This window comes from Eucalyptus grandis, chromosome 10 (genome assembly GCF_016545825.1).
Source record: "Eucalyptus grandis isolate ANBG69807.140 chromosome 10, ASM1654582v1, whole genome shotgun sequence".
NCBI lineage: Eukaryota > Viridiplantae > Streptophyta > Magnoliopsida > Myrtales > Myrtaceae > Eucalyptus > Eucalyptus grandis.
This window is the reverse complement of record NC_052621.1, coordinates 15,677,377-15,700,889: the sequence shown is the minus strand read 5'-3', so window position 1 is coordinate 15,700,889 and position 23,513 is coordinate 15,677,377. Positions and strand designations below refer to the sequence as shown.

General features: G+C 40.9%; 3 protein-coding genes across 4 annotated transcripts; 1 reads left to right on the top strand and 2 right to left on the bottom strand.

Annotated features, from left to right (window-relative positions):
* Nucleotides 1–3,226: 3,226 nt before the first annotated feature.
* LOC104431556 lies at nt 3,227–4,953 on the top strand. The gene is made up of 2 exons (XM_039302840.1): nt 3,227–3,613; nt 4,906–4,953. The coding sequence occupies exons 1-2, from the start codon at nt 3,227–3,229 to the stop codon at nt 4,951–4,953; spliced, it is 435 nt and encodes a 144-aa protein (XP_039158774.1).
* Nucleotides 4,954–5,783: 830 nt separating this feature from the next.
* LOC104422003 (probable calcium-binding protein CML45) lies at nt 5,784–6,404 on the bottom strand. The gene has a single exon (XM_010034201.3). It carries the CDS (start codon nt 6,402–6,404, stop codon nt 5,784–5,786), a length of 621 nt encoding a protein of 206 aa, XP_010032503.1.
* Nucleotides 6,405–12,493: 6,089 nt separating this feature from the next.
* LOC104422002 (lysine-specific demethylase JMJ25-like) lies at nt 12,494–22,360 on the bottom strand. Of its 2 annotated transcripts, none has more exons than XM_039303271.1 (13): nt 21,583–22,360; nt 21,377–21,492; nt 20,611–20,704; nt 20,348–20,486; nt 19,830–19,893; nt 19,013–19,736; nt 17,680–18,009; nt 16,065–16,514; nt 15,479–15,551; nt 15,309–15,394; nt 13,701–13,820; nt 13,156–13,214; nt 12,494–12,793 (listed from the first exon to the last, which is right to left on the bottom strand). In XM_039303271.1, exons 1-13 carry the CDS (start codon nt 22,291–22,293, stop codon nt 12,781–12,783), a joined length of 2,979 nt encoding a protein of 992 aa, XP_039159205.1. In that variant the 5' UTR covers nt 22,294–22,360; the 3' UTR covers nt 12,494–12,780. The 2 variants fall into 2 exon arrangements, with proteins under 2 accessions (XP_039159205.1, XP_010032501.2); XM_010034199.3 differs by having other exon boundaries at nt 12,494–12,787.
* Nucleotides 22,361–23,513: the final 1,153 nt, after the last annotated feature.

The following is a 23,513-nucleotide window of genomic DNA, read 5'->3' as shown; positions in this document are numbered from 1 at the left end:
GGCTAACTTTAGCCACAGTAAGACCAATAGAAAACCTTAGCCATTATAAGGGAACTTTCATTCTTTTTTCTTCACAGGATCATTTAGTTTTTGTTTAATGCTGACATGAGATCTTACTTGGCAATTAGAAACATTACAAAAATTAAAAGACAAAACAAAAATCCAAAGAAAGACGAAATTCGAAACAGGGGTGGAGGGGGCATCCAAGCATTGGGAAGGGACCGACGTCCCTCGGAAGCTCAATTGAACCTGGTGCGGCCGGAGAAAATATTGGGTGGTCCGGGACCTCCACGTCAGCGTGGTCCCCGGCCACTCACGAGGTGCCATGTGGATGGTGGGCCCACTTGGTGTCTTCTGCCCTCTTCCCCTCTCTCTTCTCTTCCTAGCCTGTCGACGCCCTCTCTCCTCTTAGCCTGCACGCTCTCTCTCCTGTCAGAGCATTTATTGCGGGGAAAAACTTTTCTCTTTCCTTCCTATGAGAGAAAACGGCCATTCGTTCCTCTCGTTCCTCTGTCCCTCTCTCCATTTGTTTCCTTTCGAAATTTTGAATCTGAACTTTTCTCCCTCTCTCTGCGCTCGTTGCTGCTCCGCCGTGCATCAAGCGGCCGTTCCCCTCCGTCGCTGACGGGCCGCCCCTACTCCGATGCTCGCTCGCTTCTCTCTTCGGGCTCGTTGCTGCTCCATCGTTCGTTCCGGCGTTCCCAGGATCGTAGATGCAGCACGCGGAGGAGAAGCAGGCCTCTTCGAGCTCCCTCAACGTCGGCGAGCGTCGCCCGCAGAGCGAGACCCCCACACACGGGAGGCTCAGAGGCGAGGTTGCTGGAGAAGTTGGTGTTCCGGAGGACGGCCTCCCCAACCGGCGACGTGGTCGAGGGAGCTGAGAAGGAGGCCGCGGTGGAGTAGTCGAGGGACTTGACGTCGACGCGGCGAAGCCTGAGCTCGGGGCTCTTGACGCGGACGGTGAGGGCAAACCCGAGGAAGGCGGCGCGGAGGATGACGATCGGGGCGAGGGCGTAGACGAAGCACTTGCTGCTGCTGCGCCTCTGGTTGCGGCAAGGCGGCGGCTTGGCGAAGTAGGCGAGCTCCACGTCGTCACTACGGAGGCAGGGTCCGGAGGGCACGATTGGGCTGGTCGGATCTTCTTTAGGCATCACGAAAGTCAGAGTTCAAGTGAATGCGAGAGAGCACGGTACCGAAATCTCTTCGACATGATGGTCGACGCGGTGATCACGGCCATGGCGGTTGCGGGGCATGAGAACATCCCGGTGATTGTGGCCGAGACAGGGTGGCCAAACTCGAGCCCTGATGCAGCAGAGATCAACGCCAACGAGCTCTACTCCGAAATGTACGTGAAGGGCCTATTGGGACACCTGAGGTCGGGGCAAGGGACGCCATTGAGGAAGGAAGGCGTTGCAGAGGCTTACGTTTACGAGCTGGTCGATGAGGAAGCAAATGAGACGACGAGCAGCCAAGCTCGCGCGAGGAACTGGGGGATCTTGTATGCGAATTTGAGCGAGAAGTATGAGGTCCAGTTCTCTTGTGCCGCCCGCTATTGTGGGTCGTTGGAGGAGCTGTTGATTGGGTTCGTGTTGATGCTGCTGATTTTGGTCTGGTTGATATGGTATATACCGAATTCCCCATGGTGATTCCGTTTCAACTGGGGTTTGATTTCGTTCTTGCTCTTTCTCTTCGATGGAGCGTGTCCCTCTCGAAGAAGATGATTTCTTCACGTCTGCGTTCTGGGTTTGAATCTTTGATGGTCTAAAGCACTTGCAGCCGACTGATTCTGCTGTTTCGTTTTTTCTCTGTTCTTATGATATGATATTGATCTTGATCTCGATGTAGTTCTTTTGTTCTTTTATGGGGGTTCTGGATGTGTTAGAGATGGATTTGAAATCAGTGGTAATCGGATGAGAAGTGGAGTGATCTGGAATCTTGCTGGATCGAGCAAATTCTGTCTTTCTTTTCTTTCGCTAGCGAGCCAGAGGATTTATCTTGTTCTTTTCCCTACTGTTGTTTAGCTCGGAGCAAGAAGTTTCTGCAAATTTTAATTGAATGCCATGGCTCTGCCGCTGTTACTGGTTTCCTGAATGCGAAATGGGCGGAGTCAAATCGAATTTTTCGTAGCAGTACTTGAACTCAAGGTGGGAATTTGGAAGATTTATGCATGCTATCGAGAGTGTGTGGTAAACTGCAATGCCTCGGAAAGCTCGAATCTTTTTAGGTAGAAGAAGAGTTGTATGCGCAGGCAAAGCATATAATAAAAACCGGGCATTGCTTTGTACTCAGCGTGATAGATCGGCAGCCCCAATTTGAATTTGATTGAAGATAACCCAGGCTTGATGCAGCATAATGCGAAAGAGGAGATCGATTAGAGTTTTTGCTAACCACAGGGCAATGATCTGAGAATCTTTGATCTTTCACTTTTCTAAAACAAAACAAAGTCAGAATGGAATTCGGAAAATCATGACAAAGAAGGGAAATTGCTTTTGGTGCGGTTCTCAATCCCGACGATATTCATAACACCTCAGAAGAACAGAAATTCACTTGTCACTTTTAACAGTTTCTTTCCCTCTCTTGCAAAAACACTTTGATGGAGTGACGGGAATGGTGGTTTTGTAAATTGTCCACTTGCTAGTCAGAATTCGGTTCGTCATCACCCCAAATATCTAACTGGGACACGCGAAAGAAGACAAGAGAGACAAAATATGCCAAGAAATCATCGGATAAGGCCTCAAGATTTCTTCGAACGATGAAAATTAGCTTTCACCGAGTACAGTGAATCAACTTGGGCAAGCATAACCTAGCAAACTATCACTCTAGTTCGCAAAACTAGGATTTTTGTACAACACTGCTATTTCCTACTAAAGTTGCGCATGAAACCCAAAACAAGCCAGCTGATCTTTCCTCATTGCACACCCCAACATATTCATACAAGCACACAGACATGCACCCCTATTCACACGCGCAAGAGATTATGAGCTCAGAGAGAGAGGGAGATTACATAATACAATCAATCGCTATTTACATTTGCAAGATTTTAGGAGTTAGTGTGGATGACCAAATCCAGATCCACCGCGGCCTCCTTCTCAGCTCCCTCGATCGCGTCGCTGGTTGGGGAGGCCGTCCTCCAGAACACCAAGAGAGCATCTTCTCTGCCGTTGGGCTTCCGCTCGCTTGTGATTTGCTGTCCTCACCGTCTCTGTAACACGTTCTGCATCCGGAAATGGCAAGCGGGGACTCCGACGTCACCCGCAGAGCTTGGGATGTGGTTCGCCTTGCGCTGCTGTGGCCGTGGAGAGGCGGGGCGTTCAGGCGGCTCCTCGCGGTCAAGTTCCGTCTCGCCGTGGCTAGATTCGTCAAGAGCATCGGTGGCGGTTGCGGCTACCACAGCTCGATGCCCATTCGTTACAGGGAGCGCGAGCTCTCGTTCGACAAGACCCTGGTCTTCCACGTCAAGATGCATCGACCCGGAGCATCCACGAGGTCCCGCTTCCGCCTCCCTCGCATCCCCTGCATCAGCCACAAGGACGGCGACTGGGAGAGGAAGAGCCCGGTCGCTGTAGAAGACGGAGGAGAATGTAGATGCAGAGGTGGCGGACGAGGCGGATGCGTAAGTGCGGCGGCGTGGTTTGTCGGACGGCGGGCTCCGTCGTTCGCCGGAGGAGCAACGCGACGAAGGGGCAGAACGAATGAGAAAATATTAGCTGTAGCTCAGATGCAGCGGCAGCCGACGAGGTGGATGCGGAAGCGGGGGCGGTGGCGTGATTTGTCGGACGGTGGCTCCGTCGTCCGATCGGAGAAGAAGCGGAGGGCAGAGCAACCGGGCGCGAGTCAAACGAAAATATGGAGAGAGAGAATTTGTAAGAGAGAAGGATTGCTTTTATTTTCTTGGGAGGAGAGAGAGAGAGAGAGCCGAATTTTTCAAATTTCCCGAGAGGGAAAAGTTTCTGGTGGGCCCATAATAGCTCGTTGAAAGGTCAGCAGAAGGCTAGTGTAGGCTAGTGAGAGAAAAAAGAAAAAGAAAAATGCAAAAGACAGCAAGCGGGCCACGCTTCCACGTGGCGCCACCTGAGTGGTCCGGGACCACGCTGATGTGGAGGTCCCGGACCACCCAATATTTTCTCGGTGCGGCCGTCGCTATCACCTCCACTCCCAACCAAGGCAAGGCCGCCTGCCTTCACCGGCCTGGCCACGTGGCAGAGAGAGCTGCAGTCCTTCGCCACAATCTACGGCAAGGGGTGATGTCAGCTGGGCCGGCAGCCCTTCATGCTGAATTTAGGGCCAACCTTGTAGGCAGCAGCGACCACCGTGGTTTCGCGGGTTCTTCTTCGAGAAGAGGAACTCCAAAGCACATGACGAACCGGCACATGAGAAGGTCGAATATGCAACACAAGGCAGAAGAAGCTCGAATCACTTGAATTCAGAAGCTCCAATCAAATGGACGGACTTGGGGCCATAGGTCTTCACTGAATAATATCGTTTCTGCTATCGCAAAAACTGTGATGGAGGCTGGAGCCAAGTAATTTGTCGATCTTTCCAGAACTTGCATATGAAATCTTTGAAATGTAGAGATTCCCTTACGTGGCTTCTATCTTTGGTTCTTCTTTTGTTGGCTCAATTTCAGTATGTGGTAGTTTTTGTGATTTATTTGCTTTTCGTTTTTTCCTTCAATCCACCCAATCAATGAATTGGCGGAGCATGTTGATATGGTATTGACATCGTCCCTCACTTCAAAATTCCATCCATTAATTTAACAGAAGGACTAGATCCAAAAAACTAAAAAAGAGAGAAGACTGACCCAATTCAACCAGAAAAATAAAATAAAATCAGGAGCCATACTAAATAAGTTTAGAAGTTTAGGTATTATCGGTGCTTTTATAATTGTTCCTATTCTCTTCCTAGCTTAGCTTAACCACCGCCATCGTTCGTTGCGATCGTCAACTTCTCTGAGCACCAGTATTGCCTGCGCGGAACTCCCTCCAATCAATTTATGATCGACATACAAGGGTAATCTCATAATCACATGACAATTTATGATCAGGAAATGTGAATTCTCTCTCTAACTCTTCCTAGCTTAGCTTGCGCCTTGGCACCATTCATGACCATTGTCAACTCTTGTAACCGACAATATCTCCAGGCGTTTTCACCCAAAAAAAAAAAATCTGCAGGCGCGACTTCTGCTCACTTCGCTTGGCACATGCCATGAAAGGGTAACAACACCCAAAGCTCCGACATCGGCAAACTTGACCGGTGAAAATGGAGGAAAAAAATATTAGATGAATCTAGATCATGTGAAACTAGCTCATATTAATCATTCAAAGAGATGAGTTCCATGTGGGACTCCTATGATTTGGCGACCCGTGTGAGCTGAACTCATAGATTTCGGGAGGGAGGGACAGAGAGATTTTGTTCGTTAAAATCACGTATCAGTCGTAATTGACCCTCAAGATGACCGGCCACATCAATACTCGGAGGAATTAATCAGCCAACCAACAAGGCCGACCTATGTATAAAACATTTCACGACACATCCTTGTAAATTCAGCCTTTAATTGAAATTTCCACATCTTTATTTGAACCTGCATCTCCTTAAATAATTTACTCCAGCCCAAAAAATAAAATATAAAAAGTCGGATAACAAAAAAATAAAAAATAATTTCCACATCTTTATCGTCTCCACAGTCATATACCAATTCTATTTCATTAAGAAAATTACGACTTCATTATATGCGTCGTCTTCAGATAACAAAGCACGAATATCATCGTCATGGAGAGTGAAATTCAGCAAGAAGAGCACTTCTCCACAAGCTTTACGAACTCCTGGAAATCAATCCTCCCGTCCCCATTCTCATCAAACACTCTGATCATCCTCCCGCACTCCTCCTCCAACCCTCCTCCTCCTCCTCTCTTATCAAACCCCAACACGCACAAAACTCTCTGCAATTCCTTGGCATCAATGAACTCGTCCCTATTCACATCAAACACATAGAAGGCCTCCCTCACTTCCTCCACGCTCGCCTCTTCCTCCTCGAACACCCGCGAGATCCCGCTGCAGCTCATCGGTCTGTCCTGACGGATGAGTTCGTCGTCGTCACCGTCGCTCACGTGGCTGCCAAAGAGCCCCAGCTTCCCCATCACCACCTCCACATCTTCTCTATACACACTCACTCCACCATCGTTATCGTCGTCCTCGTTGTCGTCTTTGCCATTGAATTGACGGGCTATCGAGGGCTCAACGCAAGAGCCCTTCTCCTCGGCTTTTGGCCGGAGGAGGTAAGAGCGGATTCTCGAGAAGGATTCGGGTAGGTTGTTAGCGGCCCACGAATAGATGGGATGGCCCGAGAGAACGTTGATGAGTCCGGAAATGAGCTGAAGACATACCGGGCTCTCGCTTGGAGTCATCTTCTGCTCTTCCAACCAACGAAACAAGAAGAGATGTATCTATTGGTGTCGCCTGAAAAACGGTACTAGGAAAATATTTACGACAAGAAACAAAGAAACTTGAAAATAAGCTGGCGACGAAAGAAAGAATACTAGGGTTTACTCCTTGAGGGGCGCTTTGAAATTGGTTGGGGATGATTTGCGTGTATATATATATATTTATATAATCGTTAAGAGTCTGGTGGATTCAATGTTTGGTCAGCCACGGAAAGTGTCTGGAGGAAGCAGGGAAGCTTCCTGGAGAGAAAGAGAGAGTGGGGGAAACGTGACGAGAAGGTCAGACCCAATGTGAGGGACACGTTAGAGGGGAAGAAGTTTCCAGGCTCCTGCCTTTGATTTTCTCTGTCTTCTACTTTGTCTGCCTGCATAATTTTCGTGGCTTGATTTTTTTAATGACAACAACGTAATAAACCGTCGTCCTTTTCGTCTTTCGTATGGACTTACGAGACATTTGCGCAGAATATGGAGACTATGCCCATTTTGCTGACTTTGTCGAGGGGTCTAGAGAATGTGGACTCGTGGGTTTTCTTGGAAAAGGGTTTGGTTGGCGGTCCTGCAAAGGCTCTACCTTTTTTTAGGACTTCTTTGAAAAGATTTGATTTTTGTAATCTATGTTGTTTTTTGACAACGTGTGGAATCCGTAGTCCTTTTTTGACACAATTACTGTTTGATTTGTGAAATGGTCCTTCTTTATTCATAGAAGTGAAAGGGCGCTCAATAAACAATTGCTTTGTGCAACAGGTAAGTCTATTACTTTGTTCGTCATTCAAGGAATCTTGCCAAGTCTAAATTTACGGAACAATGACTGTGAAATTGATTAAAGTAATTACATGACTTTCAGGGAGATTTCTAAAAAAGTCTTAAACATATTATATTCATACAAATTCAATCATAAACCTTTTTTTTTTTAATAAGGTCTGAAACATTTTAACTATTTACTAATTTAATCTTTTAATGTTTTATCAATTTAGTTCTTTCAACTAAACCTTTTAATGTTTTGTTAATTTAGTTCTTTCAACTAATTTTGGCTAAAAATCACTGATGTGATGATTCAATCAACATCGATTGTCTTATGTAATATAGCTAGCATTGGTAGAAGATTTAGTAATTTTTTTTTTTCATTTTTTCCTTCCTTTTCTTTTTTCTTTTTTCCTTATATCTTACTTGGCCATGAATTCTTATCAAGTAAGGCACTTTCTTTGATGTCTTAATAAATCTCAACATTCATTTATGAAAATGTTAATTTTATCAATAGTTACGATTTGTCGAGACATTAAAATAAATACTAAAGGAGATGAAAGGTCAGCAAGATCACATTTACATTTTATCAACAGTTAAGACTTGTCCGAGGGGCCAAACGAGCCATCGTCCATGGCCACCGTAATTGCTCCATGACCGACAAAGCGGGTCGTCCTCCCTCTGCCTTTGCTGTAGCAAATCGGATTTGGCCGATTAGAAGAGTCATGGTGAGTGGGTGACGGAGCCAACCAGATTTGGACGAGTGGCTTGCGTGGAGAAAATGGGCGAAGGGTTGGGGATTCTTCTTCGAGCGGCCTTAGGCGCGAATGTTCCTGCTATGATAGTGCTGATCCACGAGCAGTCAATTTAAGCCCTAAGTTGTTTCAACGACAACAGAGGAAAGCCTTTCCCAGTGCACCGCAATTCGGACTTTCTCCATAAAGTCGATAATTTCTAAATGTGGCTTCGATTCCTTTCTGATTATCTTCTACTTTCTGTTTCTCTTTATTATACTTTTTTTTTTTTTCCGTTCTCTTACTGTCTGCCAAATTCCATCGCCATTGGTTGCGCTGTGGAGGAAATTGAGTTTGCAAGGAAGGTGTTCGATGGAACGAGGAAGCTGAACTCTATTTCGATTCGAGGAGTTTCTGTTCAAGATAGTGATTCATCTTGGCATTCTTCATTGTCCTCAAGTCGCAAGAAAACCACTACAGCGACTGCTTCCCGTCACACCAATAGCCATGCTGAGCCGACCTTTATTCACCCCTGTTTTCATATGCCATCGCTGAAGGGCTCATGCCACGGCCCCCACTGCTTCAATTCTTAAATCCAATCCTCAAAGTTGCTTTTGTGACTCATGATTGCTTCAACTAGTCCTTCCATACTCAATCAATCGCGCTTGGCTTCAGCAAGTATTGCCTGAAATAATAGGTCTGAAAAATTCCTATCAACATTAGTACGTAACTTCTATAATTATAATTATAATATGAGTTGGCATATTTTATTTTATTTTTTGAAAAATTCAATCTGTGGACTTGACGTGGCTAGGTCGTGCAAAACGACGTGGCTCAATCACACTAGATTATCAAAATAGGGCTTATAGGTTCACCGTGGGAAACTAGTAAGAGGAAGCCCGGGAAAAATCGATGGTGAAGATCGACGCCGGCAAAGAAGCATCCACCAGGAACTCGGAACTTCGAGCTCCTTGGCCAAAAAACAGAGCTGAATAGAATGATACAGACGCGTCCGTGGAAGAGGTGCTTGGCGATAGTAAGGTGAATGGCGTCCAGGCAGCGATGGGAAAAAGAGTCGATAAAGAGTTCTCTGGAAATTAGGAAAAGACCAAGAAATCAGTGGTATTAATTGAACCAAAATTGAAACCGGAGAAAGTAAGAGGACTTAGCTTCAGCAATTGAATAACGTGTGTGGAGCAGGAGTCATTGTCTTTGAAAAAAAAAATGCTGAGGGACTTCCAAAATCACAAGTCGAGCAAAGGAATCACTTCTGAAGAGGATTTTCCTCCCTCAGTGATGTGTTTCTGGAGTGTCATTCATCCCTTCTCTCTCCAGCGAAGGACTTCGAACTGGATTCAATATTTTTGGAACACCACCGCGAAACAGAGTAGAACAGGGGAATCGCAAAGCGATGTAAGGACGGCCGTCAACGACGGTGACTATTCGTGAAACTGGCTCCAGCTCTCAAGAATCGCGAATCAAGTTGGATGAAATCGTTTCTCGAAATGAACTATCACGAATTCATTCATGTGTTGGTCTGCTCTGTTCTCTGCGAAATGAGATATAGAAAGCAATCGACAGCAGATCCTGGTGATCGAAGATGGTTGATTCCCCCGTCGATCAGTGTTCTCCAAGCCTCTAATCCACGGTTCCAGGAGAGGAAATTTTGTTTTCTTCTTTTATCTCCCTCACGAAGGTTGGGTGCGAGAGCTCGAAGTAGTTGGGGGCAAACCGGACTAGGGTTACGGTTTTGAATTGGGGAATTTCTTTCGATTTGCAATATAGGATTTATATCATACATTGTAGACGGTGATAACTCGACACACCAACAAGTCAGGTCAGCGCGCAAATTTAAAAAATTGTGATCATGTTGGATTTCCAACAATCCAATTTTGATGATTTCCTTTTCTTCTTTTTTTTTTTTTGTAAAAAATGATGACACTTAAATAATAATTAAAAAAAGGGTTAATATCTTGAAAAACCCAAACTGGTACAACTGTAACAAATTTACCATAAACTATTTTTTTGACCACCCAAAATCCCAAACTGGTATATCTTTGACAAATTTACCCTAAACTGGTACATTTGTGACAAATTTATCCTCCGTTAGTTTTAGTTAAATTTTCTTGTTAAATTATAAAGTTAAATAACACGTAACAATTAACCGGTATATCAATTTGGGATTTTACACTCTGTTTGTCATAGTTTATAATTTTTGTGATTTTTTTGTGGTATTAATATATTTTTTCGAAGAGTATATTAGTCACAAATTTACCAGTTTTGGGATTTTTTGTGGTCGAATAAATTAGTTTCAGTTTATGGTTTTTTTTATAGTTAGTCGGGGTAAATTTGTCACATGTGTATCAGTTTGGGGTTTTTGATGATCAAAAAAATAGTTTGAGGTAAATTTGTCACAAGTGTACCAGTTTAGGGTTTTTTAAGGTATTAACTCTTAAAAAAAATATTCTAACATTAAAGTGAATGCCGTTTTATCCGCACTAGGTCATCTTTTTACCCACACGAGAGCATCCATAGTAGCATATAAACCTTCATATTATACAAAACATTGAAAAAAGCAAGCAAAAACTTCAAACTCCCAAATTGATATGCCATCGTTTAACCCATGACAATCCTTTAGCACTTCCCTGTCCTTGGTGATGTCTAAGAATGAGCATATCAAACTATCTTGACATGACCGAATAGGCTAGTTTGGTTCAATTTCCAAAAGCGTCAATTCAATTCCCGATTCTAGGAGAGAATTAGACCGATGGACCGAACCAACACTGTTTAAAAATTAAAAAAATATATATATATTTTAATTTCTAAAAATTAGCAATAAATATGAAATTGTAATAACTCTAGTTTTTTTTTTTTTTTTTTTAATTTCTTAATTTGTTTACTAAGTGGCGGTTCCATTGGATTGGACTAGACCACACCAATCAATACAGTCCGGTTCTTAGTCCTAAGACTATTTGGTCCGATTTCCAATCTCAAAAAATGTGAACAGGTCTTGTTCCTAATTTCTAAGTGAAATCGAATCGAACTAGGAACTAATCAGCCCTAGTGATGTCAAAGAGATTTAGAAACCGTCATTTAAATCCGTGTCCCCACACCATACGTTAGACCAAAACCGCGTCCGATTTCCATATCTACTCCACGTGAAGCAAGGAGGATCTCACTCCGTCCCTCCCTAATCCTCCTCCATTCGGCAGTGTCATGTGAAGCTCCCGAATCCCAAGTGATCTAGCCTGCCTTTCCATGAAATTTCACGACGACCACCTTCCCTCAAATATAGAGAAATTATTTAAAAATTATAAATCTATTATACAACAATCAATTTAGTCCTAAACCTCTTAATTATACAATTTAATTCTTAACCTTGTAAAATTTTGTTAATTTAATTATAAACATTTCAATTATGTCAATTTAATTATAACATTAAAAAAATTTACCAATTTAATTTTATATATTTTGACAAGTTACCAATTTAGTTTTTCCTGCCAATTTGATCGAAAATCGCTGACATAAAAACTAATACACTACTAGCCATTCTAAGTGATGTCATTAATGCTTTGATTTGGATAATTTTTGTATTTTTAAAATTTATTTCTCTCTTCTTCTTCTTTTTTCCTTTTCTTCTCCTTTTGCCTATGGCCAATACTTAGATATGGCCAACAATTAGCCACATCACATCAATAATTTTCAATCAAAATTGATGAAAACTACATTGACAAATTTTCAAAAGATTTAATATTATATTAACAAATTATTAAAAAATTTATAATTAAATTGATTTCCATATAATAAATTTGAAACTTTTTGAACAACTTTCCCAATTTTAAACAATTAACTACTAAAGCCATTTGCCGAGAAGAGCCATGTTGAATAACCATGTTGAATAACAAGATGGCTAAACCTCAAAAGGGTCTCTTGGACTGCTTTCCAATTCACCGGATGGAACTTATGAGCCTCCTCGTTATCACCCCGCCAGAAAATTATTGTGAATTCTTCCAACTCTTTTTGCTACCGAGCAAGGGACGGATAAAATAGGCGAAATATATAGAAACATCAGGAAAAATACTTTCAGTAAGTGCCAGACTTTAGAGAGGGAAGATCTTTTTCCAATCAGACAATCTGCTTCCAAATTCCTTGAAAACAGCCTCCTAGATGCATTTGCTATGCTATTTGGAGAAACCACTAAGATGTCACTTATCGTTTCAAAGTGAGATAAATTTTTTGTCCTAACTATTTTCCACGCTTCAACAGAAGAAACTAACAATCATTCGACCTTCTACAAGAAACAATATCCTTACAGAATTTGGTTCACAAATTCCTCTTTTTCATTCTTTCTTCCTTTCTTTGTTTCAATGTTCTATATACCAAATTAACATGCTGGATTCTGTCTATACAGGATTTAGCTGATGTAACTAACAGATATCATAAAAGTTGCAAACTGATTGATATGGTCTAGTTTAAATATAATTTACATTGTTCCAATGTAGTGTAATCATCATCTGTTGAATCATACAACTTAAGAAATGCAACATGACTTGAAGCAGAGGCCTTTTCATGCTAGAATTCAATAAGAAACGAGAACTCCTGAATATGATAGACTTGGAGTCACACTTGGCAACTTACAGGGCACCGACTATTAATTAAGTTCTGACTTCTGCTGCCTGTGACTCTTTTAAACTATGTACACCAGCTCCAACCAAGCCAAAAGAAGATATGACAAAAAAGAACCAAGTGATCACTTGAAGTACGAGATAATCAAACAAACAAAGTCTACAATTGACAAAAAAAAACCATAACCATAACAAAAAGGAGTGTATTGCTTGGACTTTGTACCACATGGATGCAACTGTTCAGGGCCTGAATCTCACAGCAGAAAACCAAGTATAATGAGGTTATACAACCGTAAGTATAATCTTGAAATAGCTCTAGAATGCTCATACAACCGTATGTTTTATCAGAAATGAACATAAAAGATGTAAACTATGAGAGTAGCAATTATCTATAATAAGAGTTAAGCATCAAGCCAAAGACAGACCCATTACTATCTTTTTAGAAAAGCGATTTTGTTTCCAACATTTTGATTGTTTTCATAGCTGTATTATGATAAAATTAAGCCACGATCACAAGATTGCATAAACAAATGGAAGATATGGAAATCTAGTTGTTTTCATAGCCATTGTCATCACTAGTATCAACTAGTACAAAAACTTATGCCAAATTCTTACCCCGCATTCTCCAGACACTCGACAGCCTGTTTGACAGCATAAATCACCATTTTCTTAATCTGCATCCCAAACAAATTTTATCAGAATAAAAGTGCTAAAATTCCAACAAAAAACTTTTAATATTTAATTTACGACTCTAGTGCATGTTATGAGGACATCCTAACAGCAACATTTTCCTACACATACAGCTGGCTCTAGATTTAATTCTCATGTGCTAACATAGAAAGGTATCTTTTGCTATGCCAGCTAAGAGTCTTGTCAATAAGCTAACTGCAAATTCACCACAATTCCATCCAAAGTAAAGATACCATGCAGTTAATTTACAGATAACAATCTGTAAACATCAAACATGTTGAAAAGATTGCAATAATAGAGAAAAAGCTGATACCCTCTCAATAGGGATGTAAGTAGGAAATACTCAAATGGACTCTCAACAATTTGACAAATAATTAAAAGAAAAACACACTTCTCTAGATGTATGATTCAATCGATAATCATGTTAATGTCGAATGCACATCCTCATCATACAAGTAGAATTAACAAACCTCCAACTTGTCTTCCTTGGCTCGATGGTTTTTGGGAAGTAAACGGAATTCCTCTGTTAAGCGGATGCATTCACCAACATTTTCAGCAGAAACAAAGTCTAGTGCAACCTTGATACATGACTGCAACAAAAGAAGAGTAGTGTAAAGACATACTAGAAAACTAAAATATCAATTCAATAGAGAAGGAGTGCCAGACACCTGGAGTGCCAGACACCTGGAGTGCCAAAACTTGGCACGAAAAAACATTTAAGTGCCAAAAGTTAGGAAAATGACACTTAAATGCTAAAATCGGAGCAAAATAAATCACTTAAGTACCAATGGTAAAAAAATTCGACCCAATTGCTGATGTGGTGATTTTCTAGTAAGGCGAGTGCAAAATGATGTCATTTTGCTGCTAACATGAGTAGATAATGAATATAAGAGTTAATTAAATTAAATTTAAAACTAAATTTATTTATTTATTTTAAAAAAAAGATGGAGATTGCAAGTGACGAAGGCTCAACCCCATCACCGGGAAGGGCCAGCGATGGTGGAGGGAGGATTAGCCGAGGAGGCAACAACAAGGGCACAGCCCTTGTCTTTTGCCTCCTCTTCCTCCTTTTAAAAAAAAAAAAAAAAAAATTAAATTAAATATATATTAAATTATTATTTAAATAAAAAATATTTTAATTTCATATATTAAAAGACAAAACAATGTTGTTTTGATTCTTCGTCATTGACTTAGCTTTCCTGTGTGCCACGTAGACAAGTGACGATATTGATCGTCACCTTGATACGGAGCTAGAGCTTCTAACTAGGATGAATGCGCTAACTATGGATATGATGCCGAAAATAGACTGATTTTATATTACCCTTATTAAAAAATTGCCACGTAGAATTTCTGGTCACCTTCGCCAGACATAGCACTAAAGTGTTTCATTTTAAAAAAAAAACACTAAGTATCACTTTTATAATTTTTATAATTTTTGGCAATTAAAGTGTCTCTTCATGCCAAGTTTTGACACTTTAGGTGTACTTTTGCCGATAAAGAAGTCAAACCATTTACACAGCATTTCATTCTCCACTTTTCAAAGCAAGTTAAACATAATGTTGAATAACTGAGGGAGCTTTTTACATTTCTTAGATAATATTTATGTCAAATTTTAGATAAAATTCTGATTCAGCTAATGTTCTTCCTCCAGCTTACCAGCTTTTTCCTTAATATTGCTTAATGATGAAGCATCACTTGTATTATTAAACATCCTACTTGCCATAACAGTGGGGATAATAAAACAGATTGCGAATTGCATCATCTACAAAATTTGTAGAGGATTACCAAACAACAATTACATAATTCATTACAATGTCATTGTAATGACAAAACTATACTAATAATCCGATTCATAAGATTAATCTTTATGCAAACTACAAGAAAGGCTTTGCTTTATTTCAGACATGCATGAGAGAGAAAAAATGATCAACCTCAATGAATTTAAAGGAGCAATGTGACAATTATCAAAAGGTGTGATTTTTAACCTCAAAAGTGACATCATCTCTTGATTAGCACAAATTGTGACATCTCTTAGTTGAATGGGTATTTGCACAAATTTAACAAAAACATTTGTTCACCTTTACATTCCGGACTTGATGAGGACAGCCAGCAGGAACGAAGACAGCATCACCAAGCTTCTGCACAAATGTCCAGGGTTCTATTCCTAAACACAGAAACATGAAAGTCAATAAGCAAAGAGAAGGACAATTAATGTGCAGACTGCATGGATGTACTGTAATAGACTAACCAAATTCCTCCTTTAGCTTCCTTAGGTGCTCCCTAGACAAATAAAAGGTTTGATCATGTATTGGATGCATAACCTGCATTGAGCAAAGATGGATATTATTTCGCAAGTGAGGAAACAGTTGCACAACAGCACAATGAACAAAATAAGTTTTATTTCTCTGAATCAGCGAACAGCTGATATTATGGCTTCATTTAATATGCTACATAGCCACCACAAGCCATGCAGTCAGCCTGCAGTATTGATTAGTCGCTGACTTTAAAGCACACCACTTGGACCTATCAAGCATCATGATTTATTGATCTCTCTGTCAAAGACAAGATTAGAATTTTCACCAAAGCTTTGATGTGGATGAAGATCCATCTATGACACCATCCCTCTCAAAGAGAATTCTCCATGCACTACAAGCTAGTGATAATCAAACAGAACCTAAGTACCATTTGAATCCCTCTACTAAAGGAATGAAATGTCAAACATTCAATCTCTAGAAAGATACAGGAAAAAAAAACGGCCATTAGATCTTTCTATGGAACTTACCACTATACATCAGAGCTCTAAGTTCAAAAGGGAGTCTTAGCTGGGTAATCACCTGAGGCAGAGGACAACAATGAGTGTGCCTGAATTCCCTGAAGTGTTTTTTCAGATAATCCTGCAGCTTAGGGACATCCTCTCTCCTGAAAATATCCCAGACCGCGCCTCCCTCTACTGCGTCCAACACATCTCCAGAAGTTCTTGAAGTTCCATAAGTCCCATCGATAGCTTGAGGACTGGCTTCTCCTTCTACAGTCTTGGCCATATTTGCTGTACTTAAAGGAATTCTCCCGTCCAAAGTAACATGACCATTAGTATCACATCGTTCACCTGTCCTGCATACAAGATTGTTGCTGCATGTAGTATCGTCAGTTATTTTCTTAAGATCCTGACAAACTTCAATCCCTTCTCTTTGATCTTGCTTTTGATGTTTTTGTTTCAGCTCGTCTATTATTTTCATCTGTTCCCTTGTATATCTCACCTCTGCAGTATGTGTAAGCACGTTGACCTGAAACGGTTGTACAGCCAAACAGCAGCACAAGAATTAGTTCCATCCAAATAACTACATACGCCAGTCATTTTGGATAGTTTAGTGATCAATCAATAAATATGACCCTTGCTGTGGATTTGTGACAAACAGAAAGACTTTGAACACTTATAACTGCTGCAGATACCTATCTGCAACAACATTTCTCATTCCGAATCATTCCAACTATATAATGGCATTCATTTCTAATACAAAAGGCAGAATAACATAACAGGATATTTTCCAGATCACAAGTTATCACTTCATCAACACATGTAATTATCCTTTGGACTTTTCAAAGCATGTCCAACTTTACATGTCAAATCAAGCGCAATGCTAACAGAAACAGATTGATTTCTGAATCTTCCTAGAAAGTTCTAGCTGAGTTGATTAGAAAAACCAGGCCTCATTTACTCTCTGCAGGTTCATAAGCAACTGCCAACTGAAGATAAGCCATTTGGAAAGTTAATGGGAAGCATCAGGTTCACAAGTGACCGCTTGTGTGACCAAAAATCTGAGATATGAAGGCACTGGCAGTTGATAACTGAAAATCATATTCCCATGCTTTGCAAACAAATTGATCATTATGAAATACGAAACAACCAAATTATAAATTAAAGATCCCCTGAATTTCAGGTCAACAACAGTAAAGAGAGTAATAGCTAAGTAGTTGCAGTTCTTTAGAACAAGTACGCCTGACAAACGTAAAGGCACTAGATCTGGAAAACAAATAGGAAGATTTTCAACATAAATGCCATAAGAAACCTCAAGCCAGGGTACGAATTTCACATTCCAGAACAAACTTTGCCTACTGTGTGTCTCATTTGAAAAGTATATTTTGCTTTAAGTTAACTCACACTTCAAATGGGCATTTCTGGACAAATGAATAGAAGGATGTACAAGTATCTAGGGGTAAAGAGATGATCAACTATGTTCTCCAAACCTACATAATCAGTTTATCTCTTGGAAAAGATTGCCCAATGTAACTCATTTTCCATTTATGCTCACACCATCCTCACTGGCATACCAACAGATAATTAATAAGCATTTCAGTTCATGTGCAGTTTGTCCTGTAAGTATCCGGTAAGGCAAACAAATTCAAGAGCAAAGGTGCAACAATTTGAGGCCCTCAGAGTTGAGAAGATACCGCATCAGACATGTCACAGTGAAGCTTGGTGACCGAATCTCCACGCCCTAGCTCTTCAACAAATCCATAAGCAATATATGTTTTTGGACCCAAATCTGGTTTGAGTAAATTCTGAGGCAATTTCGCTGCGAGGTTTAAGAGACCACTGGAAGGATGTGTGTACTCCTTAAAAGGCAAGCAGCAAACAAACTCAGCACCATGACGTGGCAAACGTTCGTCAAACAAATGAGAAGGAGGCCAGTCCTTCAACTTAAGTAATTGGGGCCAATATTGCTTATCAAATCTGCCATCAGTATATCCAGCAAAAAACTGGTGAATATTAATATCTCCCTGCATTTCATGAAAGAATTATAATTGTAAGCATCAAATAAGAGTAGCACCCAGACTGAAGTAAAGACCAAAAGGTTTATTGGGATTTAACAAAAGAGATGGAAGAAGAGTTGGGATAGTAAAGAGAAGATGACAAAACCATCTGGTTTTCAACAGGTAAGGATAAATAGCTGCTAGGGATAACAAGAAATGGTTTGAAAAGATATTCAATTCGATAAGCTGCAAGAAATAGCAAAGAGAGCTTTTATCTTCAATGAAAATTAGGAAAGCTCCTATGGCCACCAATTATTAATGGAGTTAGCATCAGCCATGAAAGAATGGGGGCCCATTAGTACGAAGAGCAAGAGCAAACTACACACAACGAAGCACAGATTATACTGACCTCACTTCTCCTGTTTATCTAGAGAAGGATTGAAGTCTTTTTTAAGGTAAAAATTTTCCTATATACAATAATAGGCTTCACAAAACTTTCAAGAATTCATGAAATTAATTCTCAATAATGAAAGAAGTAAATAACGTATGTTGAATTTTGATAGTTATTACTTTCATCAGTTGTAATTGACAAACTGATTGCCAAATGTTTTTTGAGATAAAACCAGAGCAAACAGTTATTCACATAAGTTGGGCAACATACAGCAGTAGATGTAAATTATTTACTATGCTCTCAAAGAAGGAAGACATTCAAATGTCCAAGTTGGCTCTCAGTTAAAAAATAATTGCAACCCACATGATTCTTTATATAGTAGGAATGCTATTGGAACAGAATTGATTCCATCAGAAGCAGGATTCTCATCTTTGAGAGTGCTCCATGACAAGCAATTCTGCAACTAATGCTGTCTTTTTATAGATTCTTCCAACAAACCAATTACCACTATATGAAAAGGCGGAAAAAAGAGTAGAACGTTCTGCCAAACTTATGATTCAAAAGTAGGTCCTAAAGTTCGCATGGAATCCATAAAAGAAGCGTTGAGACCAATCCCCAGCAATTAGAGATTTATCTAACCTCGCACCAATCTAAGCAATCAATCGCCTTCACATCCATATGTTGGCCATGTATTTTATGTGGTTTCTGGCGGACTGCACGCCACATAACCATAGGATCCCAGCTCAAACCAGTTCCAGTTTCAAGCACATTGCTGACAATTACAGGCTCTCCTCTGATCCAGTGGCTCTGGAAATGTATTAGATCCCCAGGTTGGATTTCTTTAGCCTTCGGACAGAACAAATGGTTGTCATTAGAATCACTTCGACTTGCAGTTTTCATTAAATGGTTACCACTTTTCTCCACAGTGCTTTCTGGGTTAAGGCAAGGACATTGTGGAGGGCCTTGTCCTGAATTAGTAGGCATGAGCTCTCTAGCAATCACATCTGCCTTTTCCACCAATCTTAGAACAAAATTCTCTTCTAGTATACACTTCAACTCCAGAAGACCATCGCCACAGCCTCCAATGTTATTTGGTGGACAAGGGATACTTCCATCATCTGCCAATTTCCACCCAGTTTCTGATTTTACTTCTGATGGATTAAGTTCAGCTGTAACATCAACACTGTCCACCTTCAGACCATGCAAATATTTTTCCCCCCTGTCAATGTACTCAACTATTACTTCCTCCTGACTAGCCTGAAGATGTCCTTCACGGATCTCCTGGCAGCACACTAGGCAGAGATCATAAGAACACTTGGGACAGGATCTGTGAATGTCGACAATAGATGTTCTGCAGTTGTCGCTGAAAAATTTACATTGTAATTAGACTAACTGGTAGAAATCAAATATGTGATGGGAAGTGGTGAGTGGTAAGCTCTAAAAGCAGAACTCTTACCAGTACACACGTTCATCTGAATAACATCCTGCCTTCTCAATGTTGAGCTCTTGAATTGGTAGCCCTGCCAAGTCAAATAGACATAAGCAAGTTGAGAAAGGCATCACCTTAATGTTATAAGAAAACAAAATAACCAAGATTGGCCACTTATAGGCAATCTCAAGAATGAAGACTTAAAAAGAAGGAACAGGTGGAAATCAAGTGGGACATATCCTTTTCCACTCCCAGATTGCAATGCCATAAAGATATATTGTGATGTTATATAAGTCAAATTTTTTACCAGCATGCTATCCCAAAATATATTCTTCCCTACTAACATAAGATAGTCATTTAATGGTAAGTCCCTGCCCTATGACTAACTTTTGACCCCAGAAAAGGATATCAAGAGAAGAAAGTGTCATTACAAGTCCAAATCAAAGAGCAAAGGAATAACTGAAGGACATTTCGTGTCATTATCACCATGCATCAAATCAATGTGTACATTCCTTCTTTTTCTTGATGGAATTAGCAGGAAGTACCTTTTCTCTTTGCCTCGAACTCCACCTCCATCATTTGGTGCACATGAAATTGTTTCACGAATGGGTACAGTGCTTGCAGCAAATATCGGGAATCCTTAGTAGCTTCTTCCTTAGTTACTAACTCCATCTTCCTCAAATTCTACAACAAACACAATGAAGTAGATAAGCACATGCAATTGGCAGCTTTGCCTATGCATGTGTACATCAATGAAAACAGTTTGGCATTTTAAATGAGAAGATGTCAGTGAAAAGGATGCCTTAACTGGTGCATCTAGACGTAAGCATGCCTTGCAGTTGCAGTTCCCACAACAAAATGGGCAAGCTTTGGCAATATCTTCCTCTTTTGTCATAGGATACCTACGCAGCAAGCCAAAATTTGCCCAATATCCCAATAAAAAATTAGGAAATTGAATGGGCATTACGCATAGTTTTTACTTAAGGGAATTCCCCACTTATTTCTTCAGCTGAAAAATTTCATCTTACTATTAAGGTGCAAGGACTTCAATCAATAAACTTCCAGAAGCAGCAGTCCATGTTAAAAGCACAAGATGCTCAAAAGCCAAGACACATTTTCCAGGTTTTCACAGATTTAACCAATGTCCACACACCTTGGATCCAGCTACTCCATGATCATGGTAACAGAGCAATATATGATCTTTCAGCCACATTGTACCTTATTTGGGTCTATTATAATTTTGAGGCGAAGTTAAAAGATCCTATCTCCGCATTTAATTGCTCCATGAGTAGCAGTATGAGCTCACTAGAACGTTAATAAAGAAAACCAAAACCCTAATCATACTTCATATAAAGAATTCCCGTTGTCAAAACACATTGTCTAGTCTTCCGATGCCCTTCGCACAAGAAACATAACAAGCACCTAAACCAGAGCAAAATAAGGTTGCATTGCATTCAAGCTCATCAAAATTAATTGTTAGATATTTATCTTAATCAATCCCTGCACAATCTTTAAAGCGAGATGAGGCACATATATATGAGCAGGACCAAAGGTGCAGAGACTTAATGGTTTACCAATTCTTAATGCAGGACGCACAAAATCTCTTCCTCTTGCAACTTTTACACCGAACAATACGATCTTTATCACTTTTCTGGCATTGATGGCACATTCGACACTCATCTTCTAACCACTGTTGAATCAATACCAAGAACAAAACGTCATCAGTCGTAGCACCACGCATACACCCAAATAATGCACACGGAGAGACACTTGTGTTCACCTTAGGTTCATGTCTCCTTGGTCTCACTACTTTCTTCACTTCGTTTATCCCCGCGTCACTCTCTGTTTCCATCAGCTGGCTTTTCCTTTTCTTTTGCGATGAACTTTTGCCAATTCCTAAACCTCTTTCCCTCACAGTTTCTTCATCTTTGCCTGTTTTTGCTCCTTTCCTTGCAACATCGAGAATTTTGACGGCCCGTTTCCTAGCCAAACTTCTTTCCTCCTTCTCATTGTCCCCTGTTTCGCGAACTGCCATAACTCCTCGCTTCGACATGCGCTTCCGTCTCTGCATCCTCTTCTTGGCAACACCCCCATCGTCTTCACCGTCATCGTACATTACCTTCCTCTTCGCGCCGCAATCCCTCGATCTCAACTTCATCAGACTTCGGTACACGACCCAATTTACAGTTCCCTCGGCCACTTTACTTTCCTCGCAAGCAACATCGGCTCCGTCCTTCGAACCGCCACCTCCGTCCCCCTCTACCTCTTCCTCACCGGCGAAGCGAACTCTTCTCTCCCGGGTGCCGTCGCCACCTTCCTGCCTCCGCGGGCGACCATCTCCGAACCCGACTCTCGCAAGATCACCACTTCCAGTCTCAGGTTCGCGACTTTCCTCTCCCTCGCAGCTCCCTCCGCCGTCTTCTGCCGCTTTCTTCATGGGCGCACCCTTCGCGCCGGACCGGCGCTGCGCTCCGCCGCGAGTCTTCGCCATGGAAAACCAGCAGAGCGACGCGGATGGGTCGAAACTCAAAAGGTTTCTCGGGGGTTCAGCTGATCAGTTTCGGTAAGGCAAGAAGGCAAAGGGGCAGGCGAAGAGGGTCCATTTGTAGGAGGACACGCCAGGTGCGTGAAAGGTGGCGTTGGCGGGTGGGCTTTGAAAAAGTCGTGAGGGAGCTTGAGAGGAGAAAAAAAAGGGGGGAAATCGCGAGGGAATGTTACCTTGCGAGTGACTGGACTGCGGGCTGAAAGAAAGGAAGCAAAAGCCCAGCATTCGACAGATTAGGGTCTGTTTGGTTTATTTCTCCCCATTTTTATCCTTTTGTTTCTTGAAATAAAAAAAAAAAAATTTATTTGATAAATTCAATTAATTTTTTTTTATTTTTCGGAATAATATAAAAAAAATGATCGAAAAATAGATTTGAAACATAAACAATAAGTAAAAGAATAGTTTATTATTCTCTAAAATAATTTCTAGAAATAAATTATTTTTTTCTTTCTTTTCTTCCTCCTTGGCCCCCATTGCCACCTGCTACTATTCGGCCACCATCGGTCACTACCGGCCGCCGTCATTGACCGCTACCAAGCTACCCAGAAGTCGGCGATGGTCGCGGCAAGGAAGAATAACAAAAGAAAAAAAGAAAAAAAATCTTAAAAGTTATTAAAATTAAAAGAAATTCTACGTTTAAAAAAAAATTGTAGATTCTACCAAATGCATTTGTGTTCTTTTTTTATTCCAATAATATGAATTGTGTATGTTATTAAACATGTTCTTTTACTTATAAATTATTTCGAAGAGTAGAAATAGAAAAAAGACTATTTCTAAAAAGAAATTATTCCCAAAATAAAATATTACCAAATGGACCCTTTAACTTCTCAGCCTCTCAAGGGGTTGCAAACGCTTTACACGTTACTTGGAGAAGAGAGACAAACGGTCACGGTGAGAGATTTGAAAGGACAAAATGAAAAACGATGGAATTTGAATTCTGAGGATTTTATGTGAGGTTGTAGAGGACGAAAAAGTACGAGGAAAAAGCCACCTGTAGGTGGCTGTGATGATTAGACTTTACTACCTCATTGTTGAGAGAACGAGTTCAAATTTCCAGATGTTCGCGACTTAAGTAAGAGTCTTAGGGATGGTTTACTAGGCCAGCCTTTGAGGGTTTTAGTTTAAATAGCGGCTTGTGAGAAGACCCCATCGGTGTTACCGAGCAC